Raw genomic sequence first — 24634 nt, forward strand, 5'->3', positions numbered from 1 at the left:
GTTACATAATCTGGAATTAAAATTATTTTGCTTTTCAGCAATACTGGATGCTGCCAGGGAGCAATTTCCATCAAAATTTGGAGTGACAATTGTTACCAACCTAAATTACATACCTGGCAAACCTATCAAGTAAATGTAGGTAGAATAAAGACGTTTTCAGACTTGTAAGGCCGCAAAACAAGACTTTCTGGGGAAGCTGTGGAAGAGATGGTTCAAAGGAACTGAGAAAGAGAATAACCAGAAGAGAATAGGAATATTTATCTAAAGAAAGCCCTAGGAATATTTATCTAAAGAAAGCCCTAGGATGATGCTAAGGGGAGATTACAGAATGACACTTGTGTATCAGATATGGAGAATAAATAATCCAATTTGGAGAAGGTCTGAATGCTCCAGCCAGGAGAGATGTCACCTGGAGGATGAATTCCTGATGGAGGCGAACATAGAGAAGGCTTTGAGACTTCTCAGGGAAAGGTTGGGGCTGAGTTGGTGATAATTACATAGAAAACTAAGGTTGTGGACCACAATATAGTTATTAACTCCAGGAAAAAAAATATTTTTTTAAGTTTATTTAGTTATTTTGAGGGAGAGGGAGAGAATCTGCTCTCAGAGTCCCATGCAGGGGTCTATCTCACAAACCGTGAGGTCACGACCTGAGCTGAAATCAAGAGGAGTCAGATGCTTAACCAACTGAGCCACCCTGATGCCTCCAGTGAGAAAATATTTTTTTAATGTACTTTATTATTATTGTCTAAATGTTTATTTCTGAGAGACAGAGCACGAGCAAGGGCGGAGGGGAGCAGAGAGAGAGGGAGAAAGAGACTCCAAAGCAGGCTCCAGGCTCTGAGCTGTGAGCACAGAGCCCAACGTGGGGCTCAAACCCATGAACCACCAGATCATGACCTGAGCCAAAGTCAGAGGCTTAACCAACTGAGCCATCGAAGTGCCCCAAGAAATATTTTGAAGAAAAGAAGAGTTTTATTACATGACTCAGCTGAATATGTTTATGTAGTCATAATAAAACCAAACATTTAATATTGTTCTATTCAAAATTATGTCCTTACATAGAAAGAATTGAGAATTTGTTGTGTGTATACATGCTGTTGGTTCAAGAAGGTTGAAAGAGAATTAAATTCTCATCTTCCATAGTAGGAGGTCTATAGCCAATGCCAGAAAAAAACGAGATCTCACTGTAAGCGTAGGTAACTATCAAACAGTTAAAAGTTTTGCAAGTGGGGAACTGGAAATGAAGTGGGGGTGGATGGGGAGAGGGCCTCTATTTTTTTGTAGTCAGGTTTTTTTTTTCTTTTTTTTTTTTAAGTTCATTTATTTATTTTGAGAGAGAGAGAGAGAGAGAGAGGCACAGAGAGAGAGAATACCAAGCAGGTTCTGCACTGTCAGCACAGAGCCCAACACTGGGCTTGAAATTCGGGAACCACGAGATCATAACCTGAGCCAAAGTCAGTTGCTTAACTGACTGAGTCACCCAGGTGCCCAGAACTTTTTCTTTTTTTTTTTTTAAGTCTATTTATTTATTTTGAGAGAGAGAGAGAGAGAGAGAGTCAGAGGGAGAGAGGTAAAGAGAAGCCCAAGCAGGCTCCATGCTATGAGCATGGTGCCCAGCACAGGGCTGGAACTCACAAACCCTGAGGTCGTGAGTCTAAATCAAGAATCAGATGCCAGAGCCACCCAGGTGCCCCCGTTTTGGGATCTTGTAACTCTTTAAACCATTCCTTGAAAATTAAGCACTTAGGCATCCACATATAAATTAATTTCTCTTCTGTCCACCTAGAATTGTACCAGCTGTCTGCTGTCTTCAGGAGAGTTGCAAAATAGTCACTCAGATTATTTTCTGTAGGGCTTAATTCCCTGGCAGAATCCCAGTAGGAAAGGTGTGTTCGTATTTAACTTTGATGAAAATAAAATTAAAAATTTCTTACGACTTTAATTTATTTTTTATTTTTTAGCCAAAACAATTTTTTATTGACGTATAATTGACATAGATCCTGTTATTTTCAGGTGCACATCATAGTGATTCAATTTTTTTTTCCAGTTTATATATAATTATGTATATAATTGTATAAAATATAATGAAGTACATATGTATTTTTTCAAGCTACCTAACATAGAGTGTATATGGTGTGCTCTTGGCTTCGGTTGTAGATTCCTGCGGTTCATCACTTCCATGCCACAGCCAGTGCTTCCTCCCAACACGTGCCCTCCTCAGTACCCATCACCCATTCCCCATCCCCCACTCCCTTCCACCCTCCATTTGTTCTCTTTAAAAGTCTCTTATGGTTTGCCTCCCTCTCTGTAACTATATAGATATATATTTTTTTCTTTCCCTTCTCCCATGGTCTTCTGTTAAGTTTCTCAACTACCTCCTATGAGTGAAAACATGATACCTGTCTTTATCTGAAAAATTAAAAATTTTTTAAGGTAGAATTTTGCTTTGTGAGATGACCTTGGGACTATAGAATTTTCTTAAATTATTGGTATTCTTGATTCTGTCTTTCTCACAAAAGTCATATGTAAAGATAATTACTTATTAATTACAGGATTCTTGTTACTGAGATTTTGCCGAACTGTATTAACAAGTGAGTTCCTAACAAATAATTCTTAAACTTTCTTTTTCAGATTTTGTTATGGATGTCAGGGGGAGTTAAAAGACCAGCACGTAAGTTCATGTGCTTTCTAAATGCTAAGTATTGTCTAAGAAATACTGAGGAAATAGCATTAGAAGTTTACAATATATTATTAAAAACCAGGCTCTTATCAGGTTATCCCTCAGAAGGGATAACAGTAGGTAGAGGGTAAATGGAAGTAAATTAGTTTAAATAGGGGCACCTAGGTGGCTCACTTGGTTGAGCATCTGATTTCAGCTCAGATCATGATTTCACCAGTTCGTGAATCATGCTCTCTTTCTCTCTCTCCCAAAAATAAATAAAATTTTTAAAAATTAGGTTTTTTTTTATAATTCTCCATTCTAATTTTCCTGTAATAATATTTTAGTACTTTAAACTGTCTTTAGTTTGCAAGCTAAAATGCATTTAGATGGAAAGTATTAAAAGTTTTTTCTCCATACCGTGCTTTAGGCTCTGTCACAGTGTACTTTGAAGTTACCATTTAAGGTGGTTTCAGACCAGAGGTTGTTCCCCGATTGTGCCAATTAGAAAATATTTTCAAAAATTTTGAAGGGTGCAATTTGAATGTATACACTGATGTAAAGATGCAGATAAGATCAGTGTGTAGTTTTATTTTTATTGGTAATGTGTCCATATTTAAAACTGTACGTGTATATTATACACTATATAAAATATTATATATTATATATATAATATATATATATATTATACACTATATAAAATATTAGTTGGCAGGATTGCTTGCTTGTTTTACTCTCATATTTGATAAAACAATTTTATTAACTTTTGCGTGCCTCTGACATTGGTAGCTTCATCCTCATTATAACCACCATTGAATCTTTTGACTTTTTTTTGGACGGGGAGTGGGTTTGATTCTTACAGTTTTTTTGCTACAAGCTATGATGCAGGGAACATCTGGTACATATTTCTTTCTGCATATACACAGTGGTTTCTCTGGGGACTCAGAACAGAAATTGTTAGGTCAAAGGGTATTCATATTCAGCATTCATATTTGACATTTTAATATATGCTACCAGACTGTCCTTCTGAAGGTCTGAACTTAGACTATGCTGTTAAATGTGCTTTTTTTTTTTTTAATTTTTTTTTTTTTAATTTATATCTAAGTTAGCATATAGTGCAACACTAATTTCAGGAGTAGCTTCCTTAATGCCCCTTACCCATTTAGCCCATCCCCCCTCCCATAACCCCTCCAGCAACCCTCAGTTTGTTCTCCATATTTATGAGTCTCTTCTGTTTTGTCCCCCTCCCTGTTTTTATGTTATTTTTGTTTCCCTTCCCTTATGTTCATCTGTGCTGTATCATAACATCCTCATATGAGTGTAGTCATATTGATATTTGTCTTCCTCTAACTAATTTCACTTAGCCTATTACTCTCTAGTTCCATCCATGTAGTTGCAAATGGCAAGATTTCCTTCTTTTTGATTGCTGAGTAATCATATATATATATATATATATATATATATATATATATATATATGTATATACACACACACACACACACACCACATCTTCTTTATCCATTCATCTGTCGATGGACATTTGGGCTCTTTCCATACTTTGGCTATTATTGATAGTGCTGCTATAAACATTGGGGTGCATGTGTCCCTTCAAAACAGCACATCTGTATCCCTTGGATAAATACCTAGTAGTACAATTGCTGGGTCATAGGGTAGTTCTATTTTTAGTTTTTTGAGGAACCTCCATACTGTTTTCCAGAGGGGCTGCACCAGCTTGCATTCCCACCAACAATACAGAAGAGATCCTCTTTCTCCACATCCTTGACAACATCTGTTGTTGCCTGAGTTGTTAATGTTAGCCATTCTGACATGTGTGAGGTGGTATCTCATTGTGGTTTTGATTTGTATTTCCCTGATGATGAGTGATGTGGAGGGAGCATTTTTTCATGTGTCAGTTGGCCATCTGGAGGTCTTCTTTGGACAAGTGTCTGTTCATGTCTTTTGCCCATTTCTTCACCAGATTATTTGTTTTTTGGGTGTTGAGTTTGATAAGTTCTTTATGGATTTTGGATACTAAGCCTTTATCCGCTATGTTGTTTGCATATATCTTCTCCCATTCTGTTGGTTGCTTTTTAGTTTTGCTGATTGTTTCCTTCACTGTGCAGAAGCTTTTTATTTTCATGAGGTCCCAATAGTTCATTTCTCCTTTGATTTCCCTTGCCTCCAGAGACGTGTTGAGTAAGTAGTTGCTGTGGCCAAGATCAAAGAGGTTTTTGCCTGCTTTCTTCTCAAGGATTTTGATGGCTCCCTGTCTTCCATTTAGGTCTTTCATCCATTTTGAGTTTATTTTTGTCTGTGGTGTAAGAAAGTGGTCCAGGTTCATTTTTCTGCATGTCGCTGTCCAGTTTTCCCAGCATCACTTGCTGAAGAGACTGTTTTTATTCATAGGATATTTCCTGCTTTGTCAAAGATTAGTTGGCCATACGTTTGTGGGGCCATTTCCAGGTTCTCTCTTCTGTTCCATTGATCTTAGCATCTGTTTTTGTGCCATCATTTGACTGTTTTTAAGAACACATCTTTACTTGTATACTTTTTGAGATTTAGTAATTTTTTTATCTGTGTATGGTGCTGCCTTGGCAATTTTACTCCATGGCACAAGTATCCCTATATGTAATACTGATAGAATTATAGATTTTTAAATTTTATCTTATTGGTGTCTTTTCCCATATTAAGTAGTTCAATAGTTAAGTAAAAGGGGAATATAATTTGTGCAGTTGTGAGGTCATTCCCTAGCAATAACTAAATCTGTGTTACAATTTTGTGCTTTTCTTTTTATTTTTTTTTAAGATTTTTTTTAAGTTTATTTATTTTGAGGGAGAGAGGGAGAGAGAGAATCCCAAGCAGTCTGTGCCATGACAGCCCAGAGCCCTGGGTGTTTAATCCGTGAGATCATCATGACCTGAGCTGAAATCAAGAGTCGGACACTTAACCGACTGAGCCACCAGGTGCTCCCATGCTTTTCTTTTTATTCGCATCAGAGAAATGACCACTCTAAGCCTTTGAAACCAGCACTGCTTTCAAGTTCATGTGTCTTCCCCAGACATTTACATAAAATGAAGCAATTGACAGTGTCTTACAATACAACAGACTGTAATGAGTCAAAACAAAGTAATTTTCTGATTTCTAAGGAATAGGGTTTTTTTGGAAAAATAACCATCTGAGATTTGAGAATAAATAGTACAGTGGAAATAATAGGTAGGTGGGCGGGGCAAATTGATAAGGATAATTGCAAATTGATAATGGAAGAGCAAAGCAGTGTGAATGTCTTCTAGCTATGCTGCACTTAACTCTGGGAAACTATTTTTTAAAATCTCTTTTCTTCTTTTCACTGCAGGTCTATGTTTGTGCTGTGTGCCAAAATGTTTTCTGTGTGGACTGTGATGTTTTTGTTCACGATTCTCTCCACTGCTGTCCTGGCTGTATTCATAAGATTCCAACTTCTTCAGGGATTTGATTCCAGCATATAGTGCACATTGTATGTGTTAAAAGGACATCTGCAACTGTAAATGAAATGATCCTTTAAAAGAAGTTCCAGTTAAAATATGAAGACCAGTTTGAAAGGAAAATATGATTTAAGAAGGTTTTGCTGAAAAAATAAGGGATTGGAGCACCTGGCTAGTTCCGTTGGAAGAGAATGAGACTCTTGATCTCAAGGTTCTGAGTCCGAGCCCCATGTTGGATTACTAAAAGATAAAATAAACTTGTAAAAAATAAAATGTAGGATTTTATTACATTTTAAAATTTATGTCTTGTCATAGAAATGCCCAGATTTCAATAGTACTTTACTCAATTTTGTTTTCTATTATTTTGAGTTAACAATGTTTTCAGTCATTATACATTATTGTATTTAAGTTATTTACAATTATTAAATTGATATGACAGTTTTACTGCCTTATAATTAAAGTAAATGAAGAATCTGTAGTTTATTTTTATTCAATTTTAGTGTAAAAAGAAAAGTATAAGTGTGAATTCACTGAGATTCGTCTCACATGAAGCAGTAGTTAGGGGCGCTTAGGTGGCTCAGTTGATTAAGTGTCCAGCTTCGACTCAGGTCACGATCTCGCAGTTCATGGGTTCAGGCCTTGCATCAGGCTCTGTGCTGACAGCTTGGAGCCTGGAGCCTGCTTCGGATTCTGTGTCTCCTCTCTCTGCCCCTCCCCCTCTCACATTCTGTCTCTCAGAAATCAATAAATGTTAAAAAAAATTAAAAAAGAAAATTAAGCAGTAGTTAGGAAATTATTATGGCTACACCCACCTGAGGGGTTTCTTTAGGCTTAATTAAACAATTAGAATATAATTACAGAATTCATGCATCTAAAATTATTATTTTTTTTAATGTTTATTTATTTTTTACAGAGAGAAAGACAGAGCATGAGTGGGGAAGGGGTAGAGAGAGAGGGAGACACAGAATCGGAAGCAGGCTCCAGGCTCTGAGCTGTCAGCACAGAGCCCGATGTGGGGCTCGAACTCATAGGCCGCGAGATCATGACCTGAGCCGAAGTCGGACGCTCAACCGACTGAGCCACCCAGACGCCCCAAAAGGGGTCTTTTTAAGTTTAAACATTCAAACTTAAAAGATTACCGTGGCCACATGAAGCACCAGTATACTCAAAAGAGATAATAAATGGGAACAGCGGGCTGCCAGTAGGACAATGTCCAGCAGTCCTTCTTAGCACGAGAGGTTCACCCAAAACAGTTTAGGTGCAAGGTGATGAGATCCTTCACAGGCCTCAAGGAGCCACTATCTCTAAGTACAACTTCCAGGGTCCCCACAAGGGACATATCAGGCTTAAGAGATACCACACTCAGAGGAGCCCAAAGCTTGAGGTTCCCATCCGATGATTTATAGTGCATTCAGTCCAGATACAGTTTAGTAGCCAGGAGTCCTTTATGTCACCAGAAAGTTGCCTAGAAACAGTTGACATTCCTACCTTCATCAGTTACTGTGATAACACAGCCAGAAAGCTTAACTAAAGGGGACATTCACATGCAGGGAAAGAAAAGGTCTTCCTTCACTTTCATAAGGTAAGCCTACTGCATCCTTTTTATAGTTGGTAAAGTATTTTACCTAATGGAGTATATCTAATACCACCATTTTGTTGGATATGAAACTGGTTTACCTTTTTGTTCAGGCTAATGAAGCCAAAGTTGTGTCTATTCCTGTTAGCCTCATTCAGGTTCATACCCAGGGATTATTCAACAAAATCCCCTTTAACTTTCCCAGTGTTTTTACTGGAAAAACTTAGGTGAGAATGCATGAAGAGGTCTGTATTTCAGGTTCAGTATAGATGTACCATTATAGGGAGAAGTCTTCATGGTATACCCTGTTGAGAATTATTAAGGTTTCCATAGCAAAGGTATGTTTATTTTAAATCTACAAACTTTACTCTAGATTGAGTGTCACTATGATATTTATGATTTTATAAAAGCAATTCTTAGTGAAAAACATTATCAGTAAAGATGATATAATCCTACCTCAGAGAGTCTATTCAATAAATCTTGGGGCACCCACATGGCTCAGTTGGTTAGGCATTCAACTCTTGTTTTGGCCCAGGTCATGATCTCATGATTCGGGGGACTGAGGCCTGTGTTGGTCTGCGCTGACAGTACAGAGCCTGCTTGGGATTCTCTCCCTCTCTCTCTCTGCCCCCCCCCCCCCCCCCCCGCCAAATAAATAAAACTTCAAAACCTAAAAAATATCTTGAACTGAGCCCAGGAATATGCATTTTGAATAGTGTGCACAAACACTCACGAAGACATAATGTGACCAGATGAAAGTAATAGATCTTTCTCCCATGAGTCTTATTACTCTCTGAGCCTCTCCCCAAATTGTTCTTTATGCAGAAATAGATTTCAGCTATAGGTAAACTGCTGTCTTCCTTCTGTTCTGTCAACAGAGGTTATCAGTAGCTTATAGGAGATTCCTTAACATGATCACAGTATTGTATCCCCCTCACCTGACTTAGAAGAAAGGCCATGAATCTCGAAAAGTTACTAGACATATATTAGAGATACACCCTCGCTACCTTATATAAAAGGAATATTCAGTGTCATCTTTTTTTTATCTGCTTTATCTCTCTACATGGTTGCATTTCCTGTGCATACTTGGTAAGAGTAAGGTGAATATTTTAGTTAGGCTTAAGGAGGAATTTCTGTCACAATTATAGAGAAGATATTGGCTTGTTGGAGATGACAGAAATAGGGGCGCCAACTGGGTGGCTCAGTTGGTTAAGCATCTGACTCTTGATTTCGGCTCAGGTCATGATCCTGGGGTTATGGGATCGAGCCCCGAGTTGGGGGCTTATAATTCTCTTAAAATTCTCTCTCACTCCCTCTTTGCCTTTTCCCCTGCTCATGCACACTCTCTCTCAAATAATAATAATAATAATAAATAAATAAAAAATTTAAAAAGATTACAGAAATAGAAATGGTGATCTAAGACTTAGTTCCGGTCTTTACTTTCCGTGTTGGAACTTCACAGTATACTATGATATTGAAGGAAATTATTTTACATTAGAGATCTTTCTGAATGGTATGGATTTCTCAGTTCTTTTATTGAATTAATGAGAAAACTTTTTAATACATAGCATTCGTTATGAAAATTAGATTCATTTTAAATACTTTTAAATGCCTACGATTTACTTCATATATTTTTTAAATGTTTTAAATGTTTATTTATTTTTGAGAGACAGAGTGTGAGTGGGGGAGGGGCAAGGAGCGAGGGAGACACAGAATCCGATGCAGGCTCCAGGCTCCATGCTGTTTGCACAGAGCCCGATGTAGAACTCTAAACCATGAACCATGAGATCATGACCTGAGCCCAAGAGAGACATTTAACCAGCTGAGCCACCCAGGCACCCCTTACTTCATATTCTCTTTTATTTGGCCTGACAATCTTTGTTTTTTAATTGAAACATTTAGTCCATTTATACTTAATGTGCCTGCTGATATATTTGGGTTTAAATTTACCATCTAACTTTGTGCTATTTGTTTAAACTATTCCATCTTTATTTTTCTTTTCTTGTCCTTTTTTGGATTGACGGTTTACCATTTTATGTTTTTCCTTGTCTAATTTGGAAAGAGTATACTTGTTTTTATTCTTTTAGCATTTATCCTAGAATTTACAATACACACCACTGTTCAACTTGAGTCCTCTAGAAAGTAGAACTTGAGGCAGAAAATGAAAGTATTAGGAGGTATAGATTCAGGGAAGTGAGGGTAGGGAAGAAAATGGAAAGTCCTGATGTGATGTGTTCCCACAGTGGCCAGGCTTGGTCATGAGCTGTGAAGAGTCATGGGCGTCTCCCAGCGTGCAGTGTTTACTCAGAGTGCGTGACTTCTCAGAGTGCGTGACTTCTCCAGGAGGTTTATAAGAACAAACTGCCCCTCTGAGCAGTTCTTCAAAGGGAGGAAGGAGGGCAGTGTGATTTCCTAACTTCTTCCATCTCACATTTCCCGTTGGCCAAGGCTTGCCACACAGAGTTGTCACTTGGTCCATCGGCAACTGCTTAGGAAGCCAAACCTCCTGCTCAGTGGTGTGGCATTGCAGCTAACTGTGGAAGGTGGGGGAACCTCGGGTCAGATAGGCTTGGTGTACTTCAGTTTGGAGGCAGGCAAGAGCCCAGAAAGAAGGAAGCAGCCATGGGAATGTAAAGGGGCATTAGAAGTTTGTGTTCAGGGGCGCCTGGATGGCTCAGTCGGTTAAGTGTTCAACTCTTGATTTCAGCTCAGATCATGATCTCGTGGCTCATGAGATCAAGCCCCGTGTCGGGCTCTGCTGACAGTGCAGAGTGCTTGGGATTCTCTCTCCCCTCTCCCTCTCCCTCTCTCTGCCTCTCCCCCCCTCATGCTGTCTCCCCGCTTTCAAAAATAAATAAAAAGTTTGTGTACAATAACTCATTCATAACATGAGAATCTAAAGTTGATATGGGCCTTTACGCTCCTCACAGATAATACAGTAAACCTCATTTACCTTCTTCCTCATTTCTATGTTACTGTCATTGTATATATAATTATTTCCTTCGTTTCATAAAACAATATTTGTTTTAATCAGTCGTCGTTTATTAAGATCTAATTACATATTTACCACTTTCATGGCTCTTCATTTCTTCTTACATCTCAGATTTATTTAGGACCATTTTCCCTCAGTTACATCCTTCAGAATATACTGGTGCTCAAAGTACACAGTGTGCTACCTCCTATTTATGTAAGGAAGAAGGAAAATTCAGATGATTTGTGTTAGTGCAAAGAAATACTAGAAAACAATAGAGAAAATCAACAAACCTAAAGTTGGTCCAACAAAATTGACAGATCTTTAGCTAGATTAACCAAAAAAAAAAAAAAGAAGACTCCTATTACTGAGATCAAGAATGAGGAGCCCCACAGTGGGCATAGAGATTACTTAAAAAAACAAACAAAAAACAATATACGTTAAGATGCCTGGCTGGGTCATTAGGTAGAGCATGAGATTTGATCTCTGGGTTGTGAATTCAAGCCCCATGTTGGGCCAAAAAAAAAAAAAGAATGAAGGAAGAGATATCTCTCTGCACCTTAGGAAAGTAAAGATTGTAAACGAGTATTGTGAACAGCTAGGGCAATGAGTGAATGTTAATGGGCATAGAGCTACTTTCTGGAGTGATAAAAATCTAGAAATGTGTGGTGGTAGTTGTTCAACTCTGTGAACCTACTGAAAACTGATGTATTGTACACTTTGAATGGGTAGGTCGTGTGGTATGTGAAGTATATCTCAGTAAGGGGCCTTTAAAAAATAAAACACAGGGGCACCTGGGTGGCTCAGTTGGTTACGCATCGGACTTCAGCTCAGGTCATGATCTCATGTTCCTGAGATCAAGCCCTGCATCAGGCTCTGCCCTGACAGATTCACTTTCCCTCTCTCTCTGCCCCTCCCCAACTCACGCGTTCTCTCTCAAAATAAATACACTTAAAAAAAAATAGGGGTGCCTGGGTGGCTCAGTTGGTCGAGTATCTGACTTCCGCTTGGGTCATGATCTCGTGGTTCATGAATTTGAGCCCCACATCAGGCTCTCCACTGTCAGCAAGGAGCCTGCTTCAGATCCTCTGTCTCCTTCTCTGTACCTCCCGTGGTCACTCTCTCTCTCTCCAAAATAAACACTTAAAATAAATAAAACACTGGAAGAATACTTATCTGGGGTGAGGGTCTAGAACTGAGTAGACAAACAGGGAAGAGAGTGAGAATTATTTTTCAGTATTTTTACACAGTTTAAATTTTTGAGCCCTGTAAACAAATTATTCAAAAATAAAATTTATGGAATCCTGGGAAACTGTAATGAAGCAAATGAAAATAAAGTAATGTAGTTAAATGTTAGCTGTTAGTTGAGGGCCTGAATAATAATGCAAAAGCGGTCATGTTCATCAAATAAGGTAGGAAGTATGGAGCTGGAGGTTGGAAGGGAACTGGAATAAAATTTTATTTGGGTCATTGGTTCAAGCAATACATTTTCCATATGGCAATATACCCTTGAGGATAACTATATCCATGCAAGATGAAGAAATGAGTAAATTAAAAGCCTGTAGGTCCTGTGTTTAAGTGACCCACTGTATATCTGAATACATGCTGTACTCACAGTTGGAAACTGTGAGGGGACAACAGGGCCACTGATGCTCCGAATGGCAGTCAGAAGAAGAACCATAAACATTTTGCAACATTTCTCAATCGTTTGTAACTTCCTCATGTTTGCGGCCATATCTGTGTTCAACTGTCTGTATCTCTGTAATGATTGGCTAATACATAACAAGAGGAATGGTTTCATGGTGGTGACATAGGGTATGTCCAGATGACAGAAAGTGGGGTGGTAGAATCTTAAGGCCTTTAGTGGGTGCAAGAGTTCATGAGAAAGGGTGAGAAGTTTGAGTCCCGGGAACCTAGCAAGGAAGAAGGAGTCAGAAGACATTGGCACACTTTTGGGAAATAGTCTTAGGAGTGTCCTAATACCCTCTTTGGATCTGGTTTTATAAGAATAGAGGGTTCATTATATTCTTTCCATGTTCTCTAATCTCTGGGGCCTCCAGTTATGAGGTTGACTGGGGACTCTCCTGGGGTTTTCATGGGACTTAAATTCTTTGTTTCACTTGACTAAATTGCTATTTGAGTCACACCTCAGGCCAGGGCCCTGGAAATAATACACAGCTTCTTGATTTATTAATTCTCTAAATAAACCTTGTACACCTGCTGCCTACCTGATGGGATCGTAGGCATTAGGACGTAGACACCAAAAAAAGGACACAAACTCTAACCCTGTGGATCGGTGGACCTCCCAGCCTAAGAGGCAGAGCTATGAAGAAGCCAGTGTGAAAGTGCTAATAATGAGTTCTCCTAAGTTTTAAGTGTTGACATCTAATTTTTAAAAAGCGCACAGCCTATACGATGTATAGAATTGTTGAATCGCTACTTGTACACCTGAAACTAATAAAACGCTATGTTAACTGTACTAGAATTAAAATAATTTTTCAAAAGCCACACAGGCTAAATAACACTTACCTACTGGCCTGTCTCTACCTTACCGTAAGGGCAGATAATCTTTTAATTTTCAGGTATCTGACTTTCGTGAGATGTGCCTCTCTTGGGATAATTCAGTTCCAATTTTAGGTATTAAGAATCGACTCTTTGGAGGAAGAGGGATGTTTCAAGGACCTCTATAATCAATGATTGTAAGGGTGGTGCCTGGACCAGTAGCATGAGCATCACCTGGGAACTATAGACAGGCATATTCTCGGGCCTGTCACCAGCTTTGGGAATGGGCCTAGACATCTGTGTCTCAGCAAATCCTCCGGTGGCTGTGATAAATGCTAAAGTAGGTAAAGCACTGCCTCTCACCATATTGTAAACGTGCACAGAGCTTAAAAACAGGTCCTAATAATAGAATTCTACTTTTTTTTTTTACTTTTTTTTTTTTTTTTAACATTTTTAAATTTATTTTTGAGACAGAGAGAGAGCATGAACGGGGGAGGGCCAGAGAGAGAGGGAGACACAGAATCTGAAACAGGCTCCAGGCTCTGAGCTGTCAGCACAGAGCCCGACGCGGGGCTCGAACTCACAGACCGCGAGATCATGACCTGAGCCGAAGTCGGCCGCATAACCGACTGAGCCACCCAGGCGCCCCTAATTCTACTGACTTTTAAGGCTATGCAGAGTTCAGTGTCACTGGGAGTAAATGGGGACTTCTTTCAACTAAGGGATATCCACTAAAAATCCACATCAAATATTCTTTTTTTTTTTTTTAACATTTATTCATTTTTGAGAGAGAGAGACAGAGTGTGAGCGGGGGAGGGGCAGAGAAGGAGAGAGACACAGAATCCAAAGCAGGCTCCAGACTCTAAGCTGTCAGCACAGAGCCTGACATGGGGCTCAAACTCTTTAACTGCGAGATGATGATGTGAGGCGAAGTCAGACGCTCAACCAACTGAGCCACCCAGGCACCACCCACATCAAATATTCTTAAGGGTGAAAGTTTAGAAGAATTCCTAGTGAAGTCAAGAATAAGGGTGGGGTGTCTGGGTGGCTCAGTCAGTTGAGGGACTCTTGACTTCGGCTCAGGTCATGATCTCACGGTTGATGGATTCGAGCCCTGCATCTGGGCTGACGATGTGGAGCAGCCTTTGGGATTCTCTCTCCCTCTCTCTCTGTCCTTCCCCTGCTCACACTCTCTCTCTCAAAATAAATAAATTAACTTAAAAAGAATCTTATAAAAAGTAAGATAGGATATCTATTATCACTGTTTTAAAGCAACATAATATTGGGGTGCCTGGGTGCCTCAGTCGGTTGGGCGTCCGACTTCAGCTCAGGTCATGATCTCACGGTCCGTGAGTTTGAACCCCGCGTCGGGCTCTGTGCTGACAGCTCAGAGCCTGGAGCCTGTTTCAGATTCTGTGTCTCCCTCTCTCTGACCCTCCCCTGTTCATGCTCTCTCTCTGTCTCAAAAATAAATAAACGTTAAAAAATTTTTTTTAAATAAATAAATAAAGCAACATAATATTGAAGCATATAATCCATGTGACAAGACAATGAAATGACTGTAAAAGACCAAAGTGTCATCATGTTGAGAAGATACAAATATCTCCTTCCAATATACAAGAGGATTTACACTCATACATTTAAAAAAAAGTTTTTTTAACGTATATTTATTTTTGAGAGAGAAAGAGAGAGAGTGTGAGCAGGGGAGGGGCAGAAAGAGAGGGAGACACAGAATCCGCAGCAGGCTCCAGGCTCCGAGCTGTCAGCACAGAGTACGACGCGGGTCACAAACTGTGAGATCGTGACCTGAGTTGAAGTTGGACACTTAACAGACTGAGCCACGCAGGCGCCCCATTACATACATATCTTTAAAACAGACCAGAAAGAGTCCTGTACATCACCAATAAATATTTTGAAGATAGAATTTTAAGTTAAAAAAAAAATCCAATCCATAGAGGCAACAAAATCTATAAAGTGCTACAATAAATGTAATGTGCATTGGGCAAGACGCACACAACATTATAGATGAACAGTAAGGTCGATTGGGGAAAATTTTATAGGCAGAAGGGTCAGCGGTGTGGACAGATTCCACCGACCTCTGGACTGCCTATAAGAGGAATTGTTGGTTCAGCTGCAGCGGGATGCACCACGGAAAGTGCTTCAAAAGAGCACTGTCCCTGTAACATTATACATGCTATTAGAAAAGTGAAGAGGGGCTGGTGAATACCTGGTCATCTAGTTAACAATGATTGCTTCTTAGCTGGGAAACTGACCTTGTTGGATCAGAGCTTAGCCAGTGAGTTCACATTCCAATGATGTGGGTAACAAAAGCCTCCCTAACTCAGCAATTTGCTCAACTACCAAAAAGGGTAGGGAATGAGCTTTCTGGATTACCTAGGTTTGCCTTTCCTGAAAATCTAGCCTTATGGCAGCATAACATAGCAGTTAAAAGTGCAGACTCCAGGGGCGCCTGGGTGGCTCAGTTGGTTAAGTGTCCGACTTCGGCTCAGGTCATGATCTCACGTGAGTTCGAGCCCCGCGTCCGGCTCTGGGCTGACGGCTCAGAGCCTGGAGCCTGTTTCGGATTCTGCGTCTCCCTCTCTCTCTGCCCCTCCCCCGTTCATGCTCTGTCTCTCTCTGTCTCAAAAATAAATAAACGTTAAAAAAAAAAATAAAAAAAAAATTAGATGTGAAAACAAGGAACCGTCACCACAAGAAAGAGCTGTGGGGAAATAGAGGTAGAATGGCTGACACTAAGGATTGTTGTGGGAGAACTGAAAGAATATAGGAGAGGAAATCTCCAGGAAGTAGAGCAAACTGGTAAGAGAATGTTTGAGGGAAAAGAAAGTTAAGACTTAGATTTCCAACTGAATAATGGGGACACCAGGCAGAGTGAAAAGAGAAAAACAGTAGGAAGTTAGGAAATTAAAGATAATTGCCCAGGGCTGTTGGGAGCTCCACCTGTTCAGAATGAAAAAGCCCGCTGGGTGCCCAGGGCAATGGATGTAAAAGCACCCACACCTAGACACTATCCTAAGAATGTTTATAACCCCAAAGATAAAAGAGAAAATCCTCAAAGATACCAGAAAGGTAGAAACTGCCATCATCCCAGAAAGAAGATTTATATTAGCATCATAAGCTTTCATGACTCATGAACTATTTAGAATAAAATACTTTCTGCTGTGGGACATGGCAGGTTTTATTATTCCTTTCGAGTTCTGACCTAATGGCTGTTGACTCACAACCCTGGAACACTGGTAACTTCCCAGTGAACTGTGCAATTTGAGTTTTGGTTCCTCAAATGTTTTCTCAGTGCTTCCCATTAAAGGGCTAGCACAGAGGCTCAGCCACACACTCTCCTTCCTTCTGAGTGGGACTCCGGACAAGCCTCTCAGTAAGTAAATGAGCTTCTCTGACCATGGTGCTTTGCTTCCACACCTCACCTCGCAGTTCTCATGTTTCTCTCATTCCTGTTTGTCTCTTGGGAGGCCAGAGGACAGGCACTAGGGTCACACAGATGGGTTTGAATCCTAGCTGCACGACACAGGACCCTCCCTGGCTCTCTTAGCTCTTGTTGTAAAAGAACAGGAAAGCTGGAGAGGGCTTCGGAGGTCTCTTCTGCCCAGAAACAGCCTGGGGACCAGCAAAACTGACCGGTGAACTTTGTTGTCTACGTACAGGACAACTGCGGACCAGCTGGTCTCTTGCAATCCTGTACTTCCGTACCCCTGGAGAGATAGGGATCAGAGATGCTGCATGTTGGCCAAACCTGAATGAAATGTCCAAACTGGTGATGAATGTAGTCAGTCGTGTGCTAGGGTCTGAAACAGACTGGGGTGGGGGCGGGGGAGCAGCTGGCGTCAGCTTGTTTCTGGTTTTGGGACCAGTCACGCAGCCTAGTTTTGGTCACAGGACCAGAGGGGTCTCTAAGACTCCTCCTCAGATGAGATTATGGTTTCTCTAAGAGCTATCTAGGTGGTTCATTACCTAAAATGAAGAATGTCCTGTGCAACAGAGAAAAATCCCTAGGTACTGATCCTGGAGTCTGAGTCTCTCTCTCGTGTAGACCTCTTTTAATTTTGTTTTTCAATATTTATTTTTTGGGAGAGCACAGGTGAGGGAGGGACGGAGTGAGGGAGACAGAGGATCTAAAGCAAACTGCGCTGACAGGCTGACAGCGGCCAGCCCGACATGGGGCTCGAACTGAGCAACCGCAAGATCATGACCTGAGTGGAGGTCAGACGCTTAACCGACCGAGCCACCCAGGCGCCTCATGAATTTTAATTTTTGTATCTTATCTTTCACTGTTGTTAAAGCCTTATGTAACTATACTGTGTAGAGTCTTGTGAGTTTTTTCAGTTAGCCAACCCTGGGTGATGGCTGGAGACGGGGCACTGTGATTGGCATACTGGAAACCCGTGGTTCCTCTTTTAAATTTAAATGATGGCTAAGACTTTGGGAGAAAAAAAAAAAAAAAAACAATGAAAAGTGGGAGTATGAGAAAAGAATGAAAAGAGTTCAAGCCACAGAGGCCAGGCTGGCTGCTGAGGCATCAGTGGCTTGATTTCAAGTAGGAGAACTATTGATGGGAGGAAAAGCAGAGCAGGGAGGGACCGGTGGTAGATCCTGAACCAGAGCAAAGAGCTAAGCTATTAGCACAAACTCAGAGAGGAAGTCCTCCCAGAAAACCATTTCTTGGCTGGTTTGGGCTGCTTTGGCAAAAATGAAAGTAAGAGCCTCAGGCAGCCGAGTCCACCAAGGTTTGATCTGTTCGTTCTGGGAAGGGATGTGATGGCAAAGGAGAGTTGGGGAGATATTTCTTTTGGTCATAATGTGACTCTCATCTGCTAGCCACCAAAGGGAATGTACAGGGCAAAAGAGAATTGAAACAAAGGGGCGATTCCATTGAAACCTCGGTAACCTTCTGGTCTGATATACCTTCCTGGATAACCTCCGCGGAGACAGATTTCCTGCACTAATGACAAAGGAGCTCTTCCTTGCACTGGATCCTGCCAAATGAAGGGCATGCTTGCTCTTAATCAAGATCCTCAGCTGCAGCTTTTGCAGAAATGTGGGTAGATTGGCAAGTTCTTGATCAGCTGAACCTGGTGAAGGCGGGAGTGGGTGGGAAGTGCATAAACCCACCTTGCAGAGCTGAACCACCCAACTTCATGTTGGGTTTAACAGAAGATTAACAGAAGATTAACAGAAAATTAACAGGGATTAACAGAAGACTCCTGAGGCTCCCAGAGTGTGGAGAATGCAAGCAGGCATGTTGCGGCTTGTTATATGATGGTGCTATGGGAGCCCCTGCTTTATGCCTTTGACCTAAGTGGTGACTTACCTGCAGCTGCTCAGGTGGAAGTTCATCAACCTGCTTTTCTTTCCTTTTCAGAAAATGGCGGCCCAGGAGGCGGCCCAGGAGGATAGGATTTCCGAGTTTGATTTTGCTTTGCTCCCGGAGCTGTCTGCTTTTCTAGGCATAGATGCAGTTCAGTTCGCCAAAGAAATGGAAGAAGGATTTCAGAAGGAACGAGAAAAAATGCAGAAAGGCTTTAACTCACACATGCGCAGTGAAGCAAAAAGGTTGAAGAGTTTTGTGACCTATGAGCACTACAGCTCATGGACGCCACAGGAGATGGCAGCAGCCGGGTTTTATTTCACTGGTGTAAAATCTGGGATTCAGTGCTTCTGCTGCAGCTTAATCCTCTTTGGTGCCCACATCCACAGACTCCCCATAGAACTTCACAAGAAGTTTTGTCCACGTTGTGAGTTCCTTTTGGGCAAAGATGTTGGTAACGTTGGCAAGTATGATATAAGAGTCAAGAATCCAGAGAACATGCTGAGAGGCGACAAAGCAAGGTACCAGGAAGACAGGGCCAGACTCGAATCCTTCCAGAACTGGCCATTTTACGTGCAAGCGGTATCCGTGAGGGACCTCTCAGCTGCTGGCTTTGTCTTTACAGGTAATTTTTTTTTTTAACGTTTATTTATTTTTGAGACAGAGAGAGACAGAGCTGAACGGGGGAGGGTCAGAGAGAGAGGGAGACACAGAATCTGAAGCAGGCTCCAGGCTCCAAACTGTCAGCACAGAGCCTGACGCGGGGTTTAAACCCATGGACGGTGAGATCATGACCTGAGCCGAAGTCAGATGCTTAACGGACTGAGCCACCCAGGCGCCCCTTTCCTTAATTCTTTTAATGGCTGCAGTATTGGGAGGGGGGGAGTTGTTTGCTTTAATTTTAAGGCTAACTTTAATGTATAGGGAGAATTACACTCTAGAAAACTGCACTATGTTTGAAATCTCCTGGCCATGCCATAAATGTTAGGACAAGTGTGAATGACAATTTTGAAAGCAGCAGTCATTTACTGAGTATGTGTTTGATGCTAAGTTCAAATTCAGCCTTAATTCTAATCCAACAACTTGCCCCTTCCCCACGTCTCACAGTTGAGTTTATTAGGCTCAAAGAGTTTAAGAAATGTGCTTAAGTCTCCACGGAAACTTCATGGCAGAACTACAAGTTACAGCTTCTAATGGTACCTTACTTTATGAGTGCTGGTGTTTCTTGGCTTCCTGACTCCTTCCCTGAGAGCTCAAAGAGCAAAACACCAGCCCTTGGAAGGAATTGGGGCGGGTGCATAAGCAGCTGACCGTTCTGTATGTGAAGTAGGGCTGTGGCTGAGGGGTAGGGTACCCTAACTGCTCCCTTAGGGGAGCAGGGCTGTGTGTGGGGTAGAGATTCAGCCTGCAGGGGGTGTGAACAGACAGACATGCTGCAGTGCCTTTTGCTCATGCACCAAGCAGTCAGCTCCTGGAAACTCGTCTTCTGCACTACTCCATGGAGCCATTGCTGGGCGATCTAAATGTGTCCTTCACATGTAGGTAAACGGGACACCGTGCAGTGTTTTTCCTGTGGTGGATGTTTAGGAAACTGGGAAGAGGGAGACGATCCTTGGAAGGAACATGCCAAGTGGTTCCCCAAGTAAGTAGATAAATATATTTTTCCTGTAATTATCTTTGTTTTGTTGTTGTTGTTGTTGTTGTTGTTGTTGTAAGGCAAAAGACAAGTCATCTGGAGTAGCGTCTTCAGTCTTGATCGTTTCCTATCCGATATTGGAACATTTCAGAATTTATTCAAGAAAGGCTTGATTACTTTGTGGAAAATGTGAATTGTATCATTTAAAATCATTTTGGGGCACCTGGATGGCTCAGTCGGTTGAGCTGCCATCTCTTGGTTTCAGCTCAGGTCATGATCCTTGGGTTGTGTGTTGGAGCCCCGCATTGGGCTCCACACTGAGCTTGGAGCCTGCTTAAGATTCTCTCTCTGTCTCTGTCTCTCTCTCTCTGCCCCTCTCCCCTGCTTGTACTCTCTCTCTCATTAAATAAAAAATAAAATAAAATCACTTCTTTTTTTAATGTTTATTCTTCGAGAGAGAGCACATGCATGGTCATGCATGTGAGCAGGGGAGGGGTAGAGAGAGGAAGAGAGAAATCCCAAAAATTCTGTGCTGACAGCCCAGAGCCTGTCATGGCGTTCAAAGTCACCAACCCTCAGATCATGACCTGAGCCGAAACCAAGAGTTGGACACTTAACTAAGCCTCCCCAAGCGCTCCATTATAAAACCACTTCTTAAAGGTTGTTTTATTAGAATCCTATCTGTTTGGCAAAGTAGTTCCAGATCTGCCTTAATTAATAAAGAATAATTTGCATGGGGATGATGTAAAATAGTGTATAAAGGAAGTTGGAAAGTAACACCATGTTTAAAATCTTACTACACATGTTTACCTGTACTGCTGAATATATACCTCGTGCAAATGTTTTATTTCAAAAACTGAAAAGTTTTGATTACAACGTTTAGTTCTCTGCTTAGAAAATGAAGTATGTTTCAATTATCTTTAATGCTATATTGAGTAGTATTTTCTACATGACTTTACATCTCCCAAATACGGATTTATTGCTTAAACCTTTTTTTAACTTTGATGTTGAAAATTTTTAACGTTTATTTATTTTTGAGAGAGAGGTAGATAGCGAGCAGGGGAGGGGCAGAGAGAGAGGGAGACAGAATCCCAAGCAGGCTCCCTGCCATCAGCACACAGCCCGATGTGGGGCTTGAACCCATGAACCATGAGATCATGACCCGAGCCCAAACCAAGAATTGGATGCTTAACCAACTGAGCCACCCAGGAGCCCCTGATGTTGAAAATTTTAAACAAAAGTAGAACAGTTGGGGCATCTGGGTGGCTCAGTTGGTTAAGTGCTGGATTCTTTTTTTTTTTTTTTTTAATGTTTATTTTTACTTTTGAGAGACAGATGTTTACTATTGTTTACCAATTACAGATGTGAATTTCTTCAAAGTAAGAAATCCTCAGAGGAAATTGCACGGTATATCCAAAGCTACAAGGGATTTGTTGGTGTCACGGTAATTTATAACAGCAAATATTTTCTCAAGTTGGCTTTTGGTTACCTGATACTTTGTGAATTAGAAGGGGGGGGTGGCATTCTTTTTTTGTCATGGGCTCCATTTGTTTCTTCTTCCCTTCTTTCATTTCTCCTACCTCTCTTCTGGTCGACTGCAGAAAACCACATTGTCTTGCTGAACTACAACCAGTCTTACCCTCTTTGACTGGAGTCACCCCACCCCCACCCTGCTTCCACTTCCGATGGCTGCCCCCACCTGAATGCCTGCATAAGATATTCACACCTGGTACCCCCAGCCCAGCTGGCCTCAGAGCTGCTGCCTCCCAGCTGGTTACTTTATACTCTATTAGTAAGGATTCCCTAGTGTCCGGTCACTTCCTGAATTGGCTTAAACAAGAAAAGAGTGGATTGGCTAAGAGGACTCAGAAGGTGAGAACCCTGAAAAGAAGATGGCCTGAAAGGGAGGAGGAGTGTTTGCTCAGAAAGAAATCTGGGTGCAGTTTCAGGATTGGTTGCTTAACACCTAACCACCTCACTGAATCCGTTTTCCTCCATATAGCTTATACTGCCTCATTAGTCAAAGTACATCTGTGCAATGTTAATATAACTCTGATTTTGAACTGGATCTTTGGAAAACATGACCCTGAGAAGGCTCCCTGTTGGCTATAGATAAACACTCACAGGTGTTTTTTTTGTTTTTGTTTTTTGCACTGCATTAAGAAATTCCAACATCAATAGAGATGGAAATTAGGAATGATCCCACAAACCTGCCGCAACCCAATGAAACTATGGGGGGCGGGGGAAGGAGAGTTCTTACCACTTGTGATTCATAGATTACTGTATTGTCTAAGTCAAATAGTTGATAACTTGAATTTTAATTTTCTTCAGGGAGAACACTTTGTGAATTCCTGGGTCAAGAGAGAGTTACCTATGGTGTCAGGTAAAGACTCAGGCATATCCCAAAGGCTTTGCTTATTTCTTCCTTTGCTTTTTTTTTTTTTTTTGTCATCCTTTTTTTTTTTTTTCATTCTCTTCCTCACATTATGGTGTCATAATCATTTTTTTTAATGTTTATTTTTGAGAGAGAGAGGGAGACACAGAATCAGAAGCAGGCTCCAGGCTCTGAGCTGTCAGCACAGAGCCCAACGTGGGGCTCATACCCACAGACCACGAGATCATGACCTGATCCCAAGTCAGAAGCTTAACCAGCTGAGCCACCCAGGGGCCCCTATGGTGTCATAATAATTAAAAAAAAACAAAAACAAAAACAAAAAACTATTTTCATAAGAGATTTCTAGTCTTCGGGAGTGACTTAGTTTTTTGTTTTTGTTTTTAATGTTTATTTTTGAGTGAGTGAGACAGAGAGTGCAGGCAGGGGAGGGGCAGAGAGAGGGATACACAGAACTGGAAGCAGGCTCCACTCTGGGCTGTCAGCACAGAGCCCGACGCGGGGCTTGAACTCAGGAGCTGTGAGATCATGACCTGAGCTGAAGTCAGACACTTAACCTACTGAGCCACACAGGTGCCCCTGGAATGACTTTGGTTTTTTTGTTTTTTTGTTTTTTTGGCATAAATGAGCATACGACAGAGTTGGGTCTTCGACACTTTCTTTAGAACAATGTCCTAAATTTTCTGGATAAAACACTTCTGAATATGTTCTTAAATGGATCAGTGTTAAGAAATTAGGTGTGAGATAATAGAAAATACATAAATTCCCCCAGTTCCTGGCACCTAGTGCCTAAAACCTTTAAGAATCCCTAAGTGATCAGGGGCACTTTGATGGCTCAGTCGGTTAAGTGTCCTACTTCTGCTCGGGTCAGGTTCTCTGTGAGTTTGAGCCCCGCATCTGGGCTCTGTGCTGACAGCTTGGAGCCTGGATTCTGTGTCTCCTTCTCTTCTTACCCCTCCCCTGCTCATGCTCTGTCTGTCTGTCTCTGTCTCTCAAAAATAAACATAAAAAAAAAAAGAATTTCTAAGTGATCAGAGCACTGAGAGGATCTTTTGTTCTAATGAGGTGGGTGACTCTTGGATGCTGTGGGTGGGATCCTGGATGGGGCTGCTCATTAGGAAGGCCAAACCACATTTAGAAGCTTGGAATTTTCAGTCCTTCCTCCCATTCTTCAGAGAGAGAGAGAGAGAGAGAGAGAGAGGAGGGGCTGAAAGTGGAGGTAATGATCAATCAGGCCTACATGAGGAAGCCTCCTTAAATAGCCCAGTAGTATAGTGTTCAGAGAGCTTCCCGGTGAGAGAATACACCCACAGCCAACTCCCCGCGGGACAGAAGCTTCTGTACAGAAGCTTCCCACACACACATACACACTGGGCCTATGTATGTCTTCATCTGGTTGTCCATGTGTATCCTTTATCATCCCCTTAAAGAAAGTGATAAGTGTTTCCCTGAGTTCTGTGAGCCACTCTAGCAAATAAAGTGGTGTGGGAGCAGTCTTGTGTGGCTGAGCCCTTAACCTGTGGGATCTGACATATCTCTGGTAGAGTTAGATTTGGGTAAATTGTAGGACACCCAGCTGGTGTCAGAGAATTGCTTCAGGGGGCGGGCATAGGACCCTCACACATCTGGTGTCAGAAGGGTTGTGAGTGCGAAAGTTGTGTGAGAGCATTGGACACATAGGAAAAGATGGGTTTTTCCAAAATACTAAGTAATATTCAGATTAAAAACGAAGTTAATGGCAGTATCCTGTGTTCAAAGGTAGAACACCAAGGCAAGCTTTCATGTTAAACACGCAGAACCAAGTTAACATAGGTTAGTTTTCTTTTTTTTTTTTAATTTTTCAAAAATGTTTTTATTTATTTTTGAGATACAGAGAGTATGAGTGGAGGAGGGGCAGAAAGAGGGAGACACAATCTGAAGCAGGCTCCAGGCTCTGAGCTGTCAGCACAGAGCCTGATGCGGGGCTGGAACTCACGGACTGTGAGATCACGACCCGAGCCGAAGTCAGACGCTTAACCAACTGAACCACCCTGGCGCCCCCATAGGTTAGTTTTCAAGTCCTCACAGGGTACAGAAAGAAGACAGGAACGCAA

The 24634-nt window shown here is 41.3% G+C and overlaps 1 protein-coding gene across 15 annotated transcripts in view; it reads left to right on the top strand.

Moving 5' to 3' along the window:
- LOC125935709 (general transcription factor IIH subunit 2) overlaps positions 1-24634 on the top strand; it is a 134295-nt gene that overhangs the window by 29458 nt on the left and 80203 nt on the right. For 7 of the 15 annotated variants that reach the window (XR_007461769.1, XM_049649571.1, XM_049649568.1 and 4 more), the window contains exons 15-19: positions 2635-2674; positions 18568-19138; positions 20056-20155; positions 21512-21593; positions 22481-22532. Coding sequence is in view for 14 of the 15 variants with exons in the window: in XM_049649571.1 (XP_049505528.1) it covers positions 2635-2674; positions 18568-19138; positions 20056-20155; positions 21512-21593; positions 22481-22532 (845 nt within the window). In the remaining variant the exon portion in view is untranslated. The other 8 variants (XM_049649577.1, XM_049649573.1, XM_049649574.1 and 5 more) reach the window with 8 other exon arrangements.

The sequence above is a fragment of the Panthera uncia genome (genome assembly GCF_023721935.1).
Source record: "Panthera uncia isolate 11264 chromosome A1 unlocalized genomic scaffold, Puncia_PCG_1.0 HiC_scaffold_17, whole genome shotgun sequence".
In the NCBI taxonomy this organism is placed as follows: domain Eukaryota; kingdom Metazoa; phylum Chordata; class Mammalia; order Carnivora; family Felidae; genus Panthera; species Panthera uncia.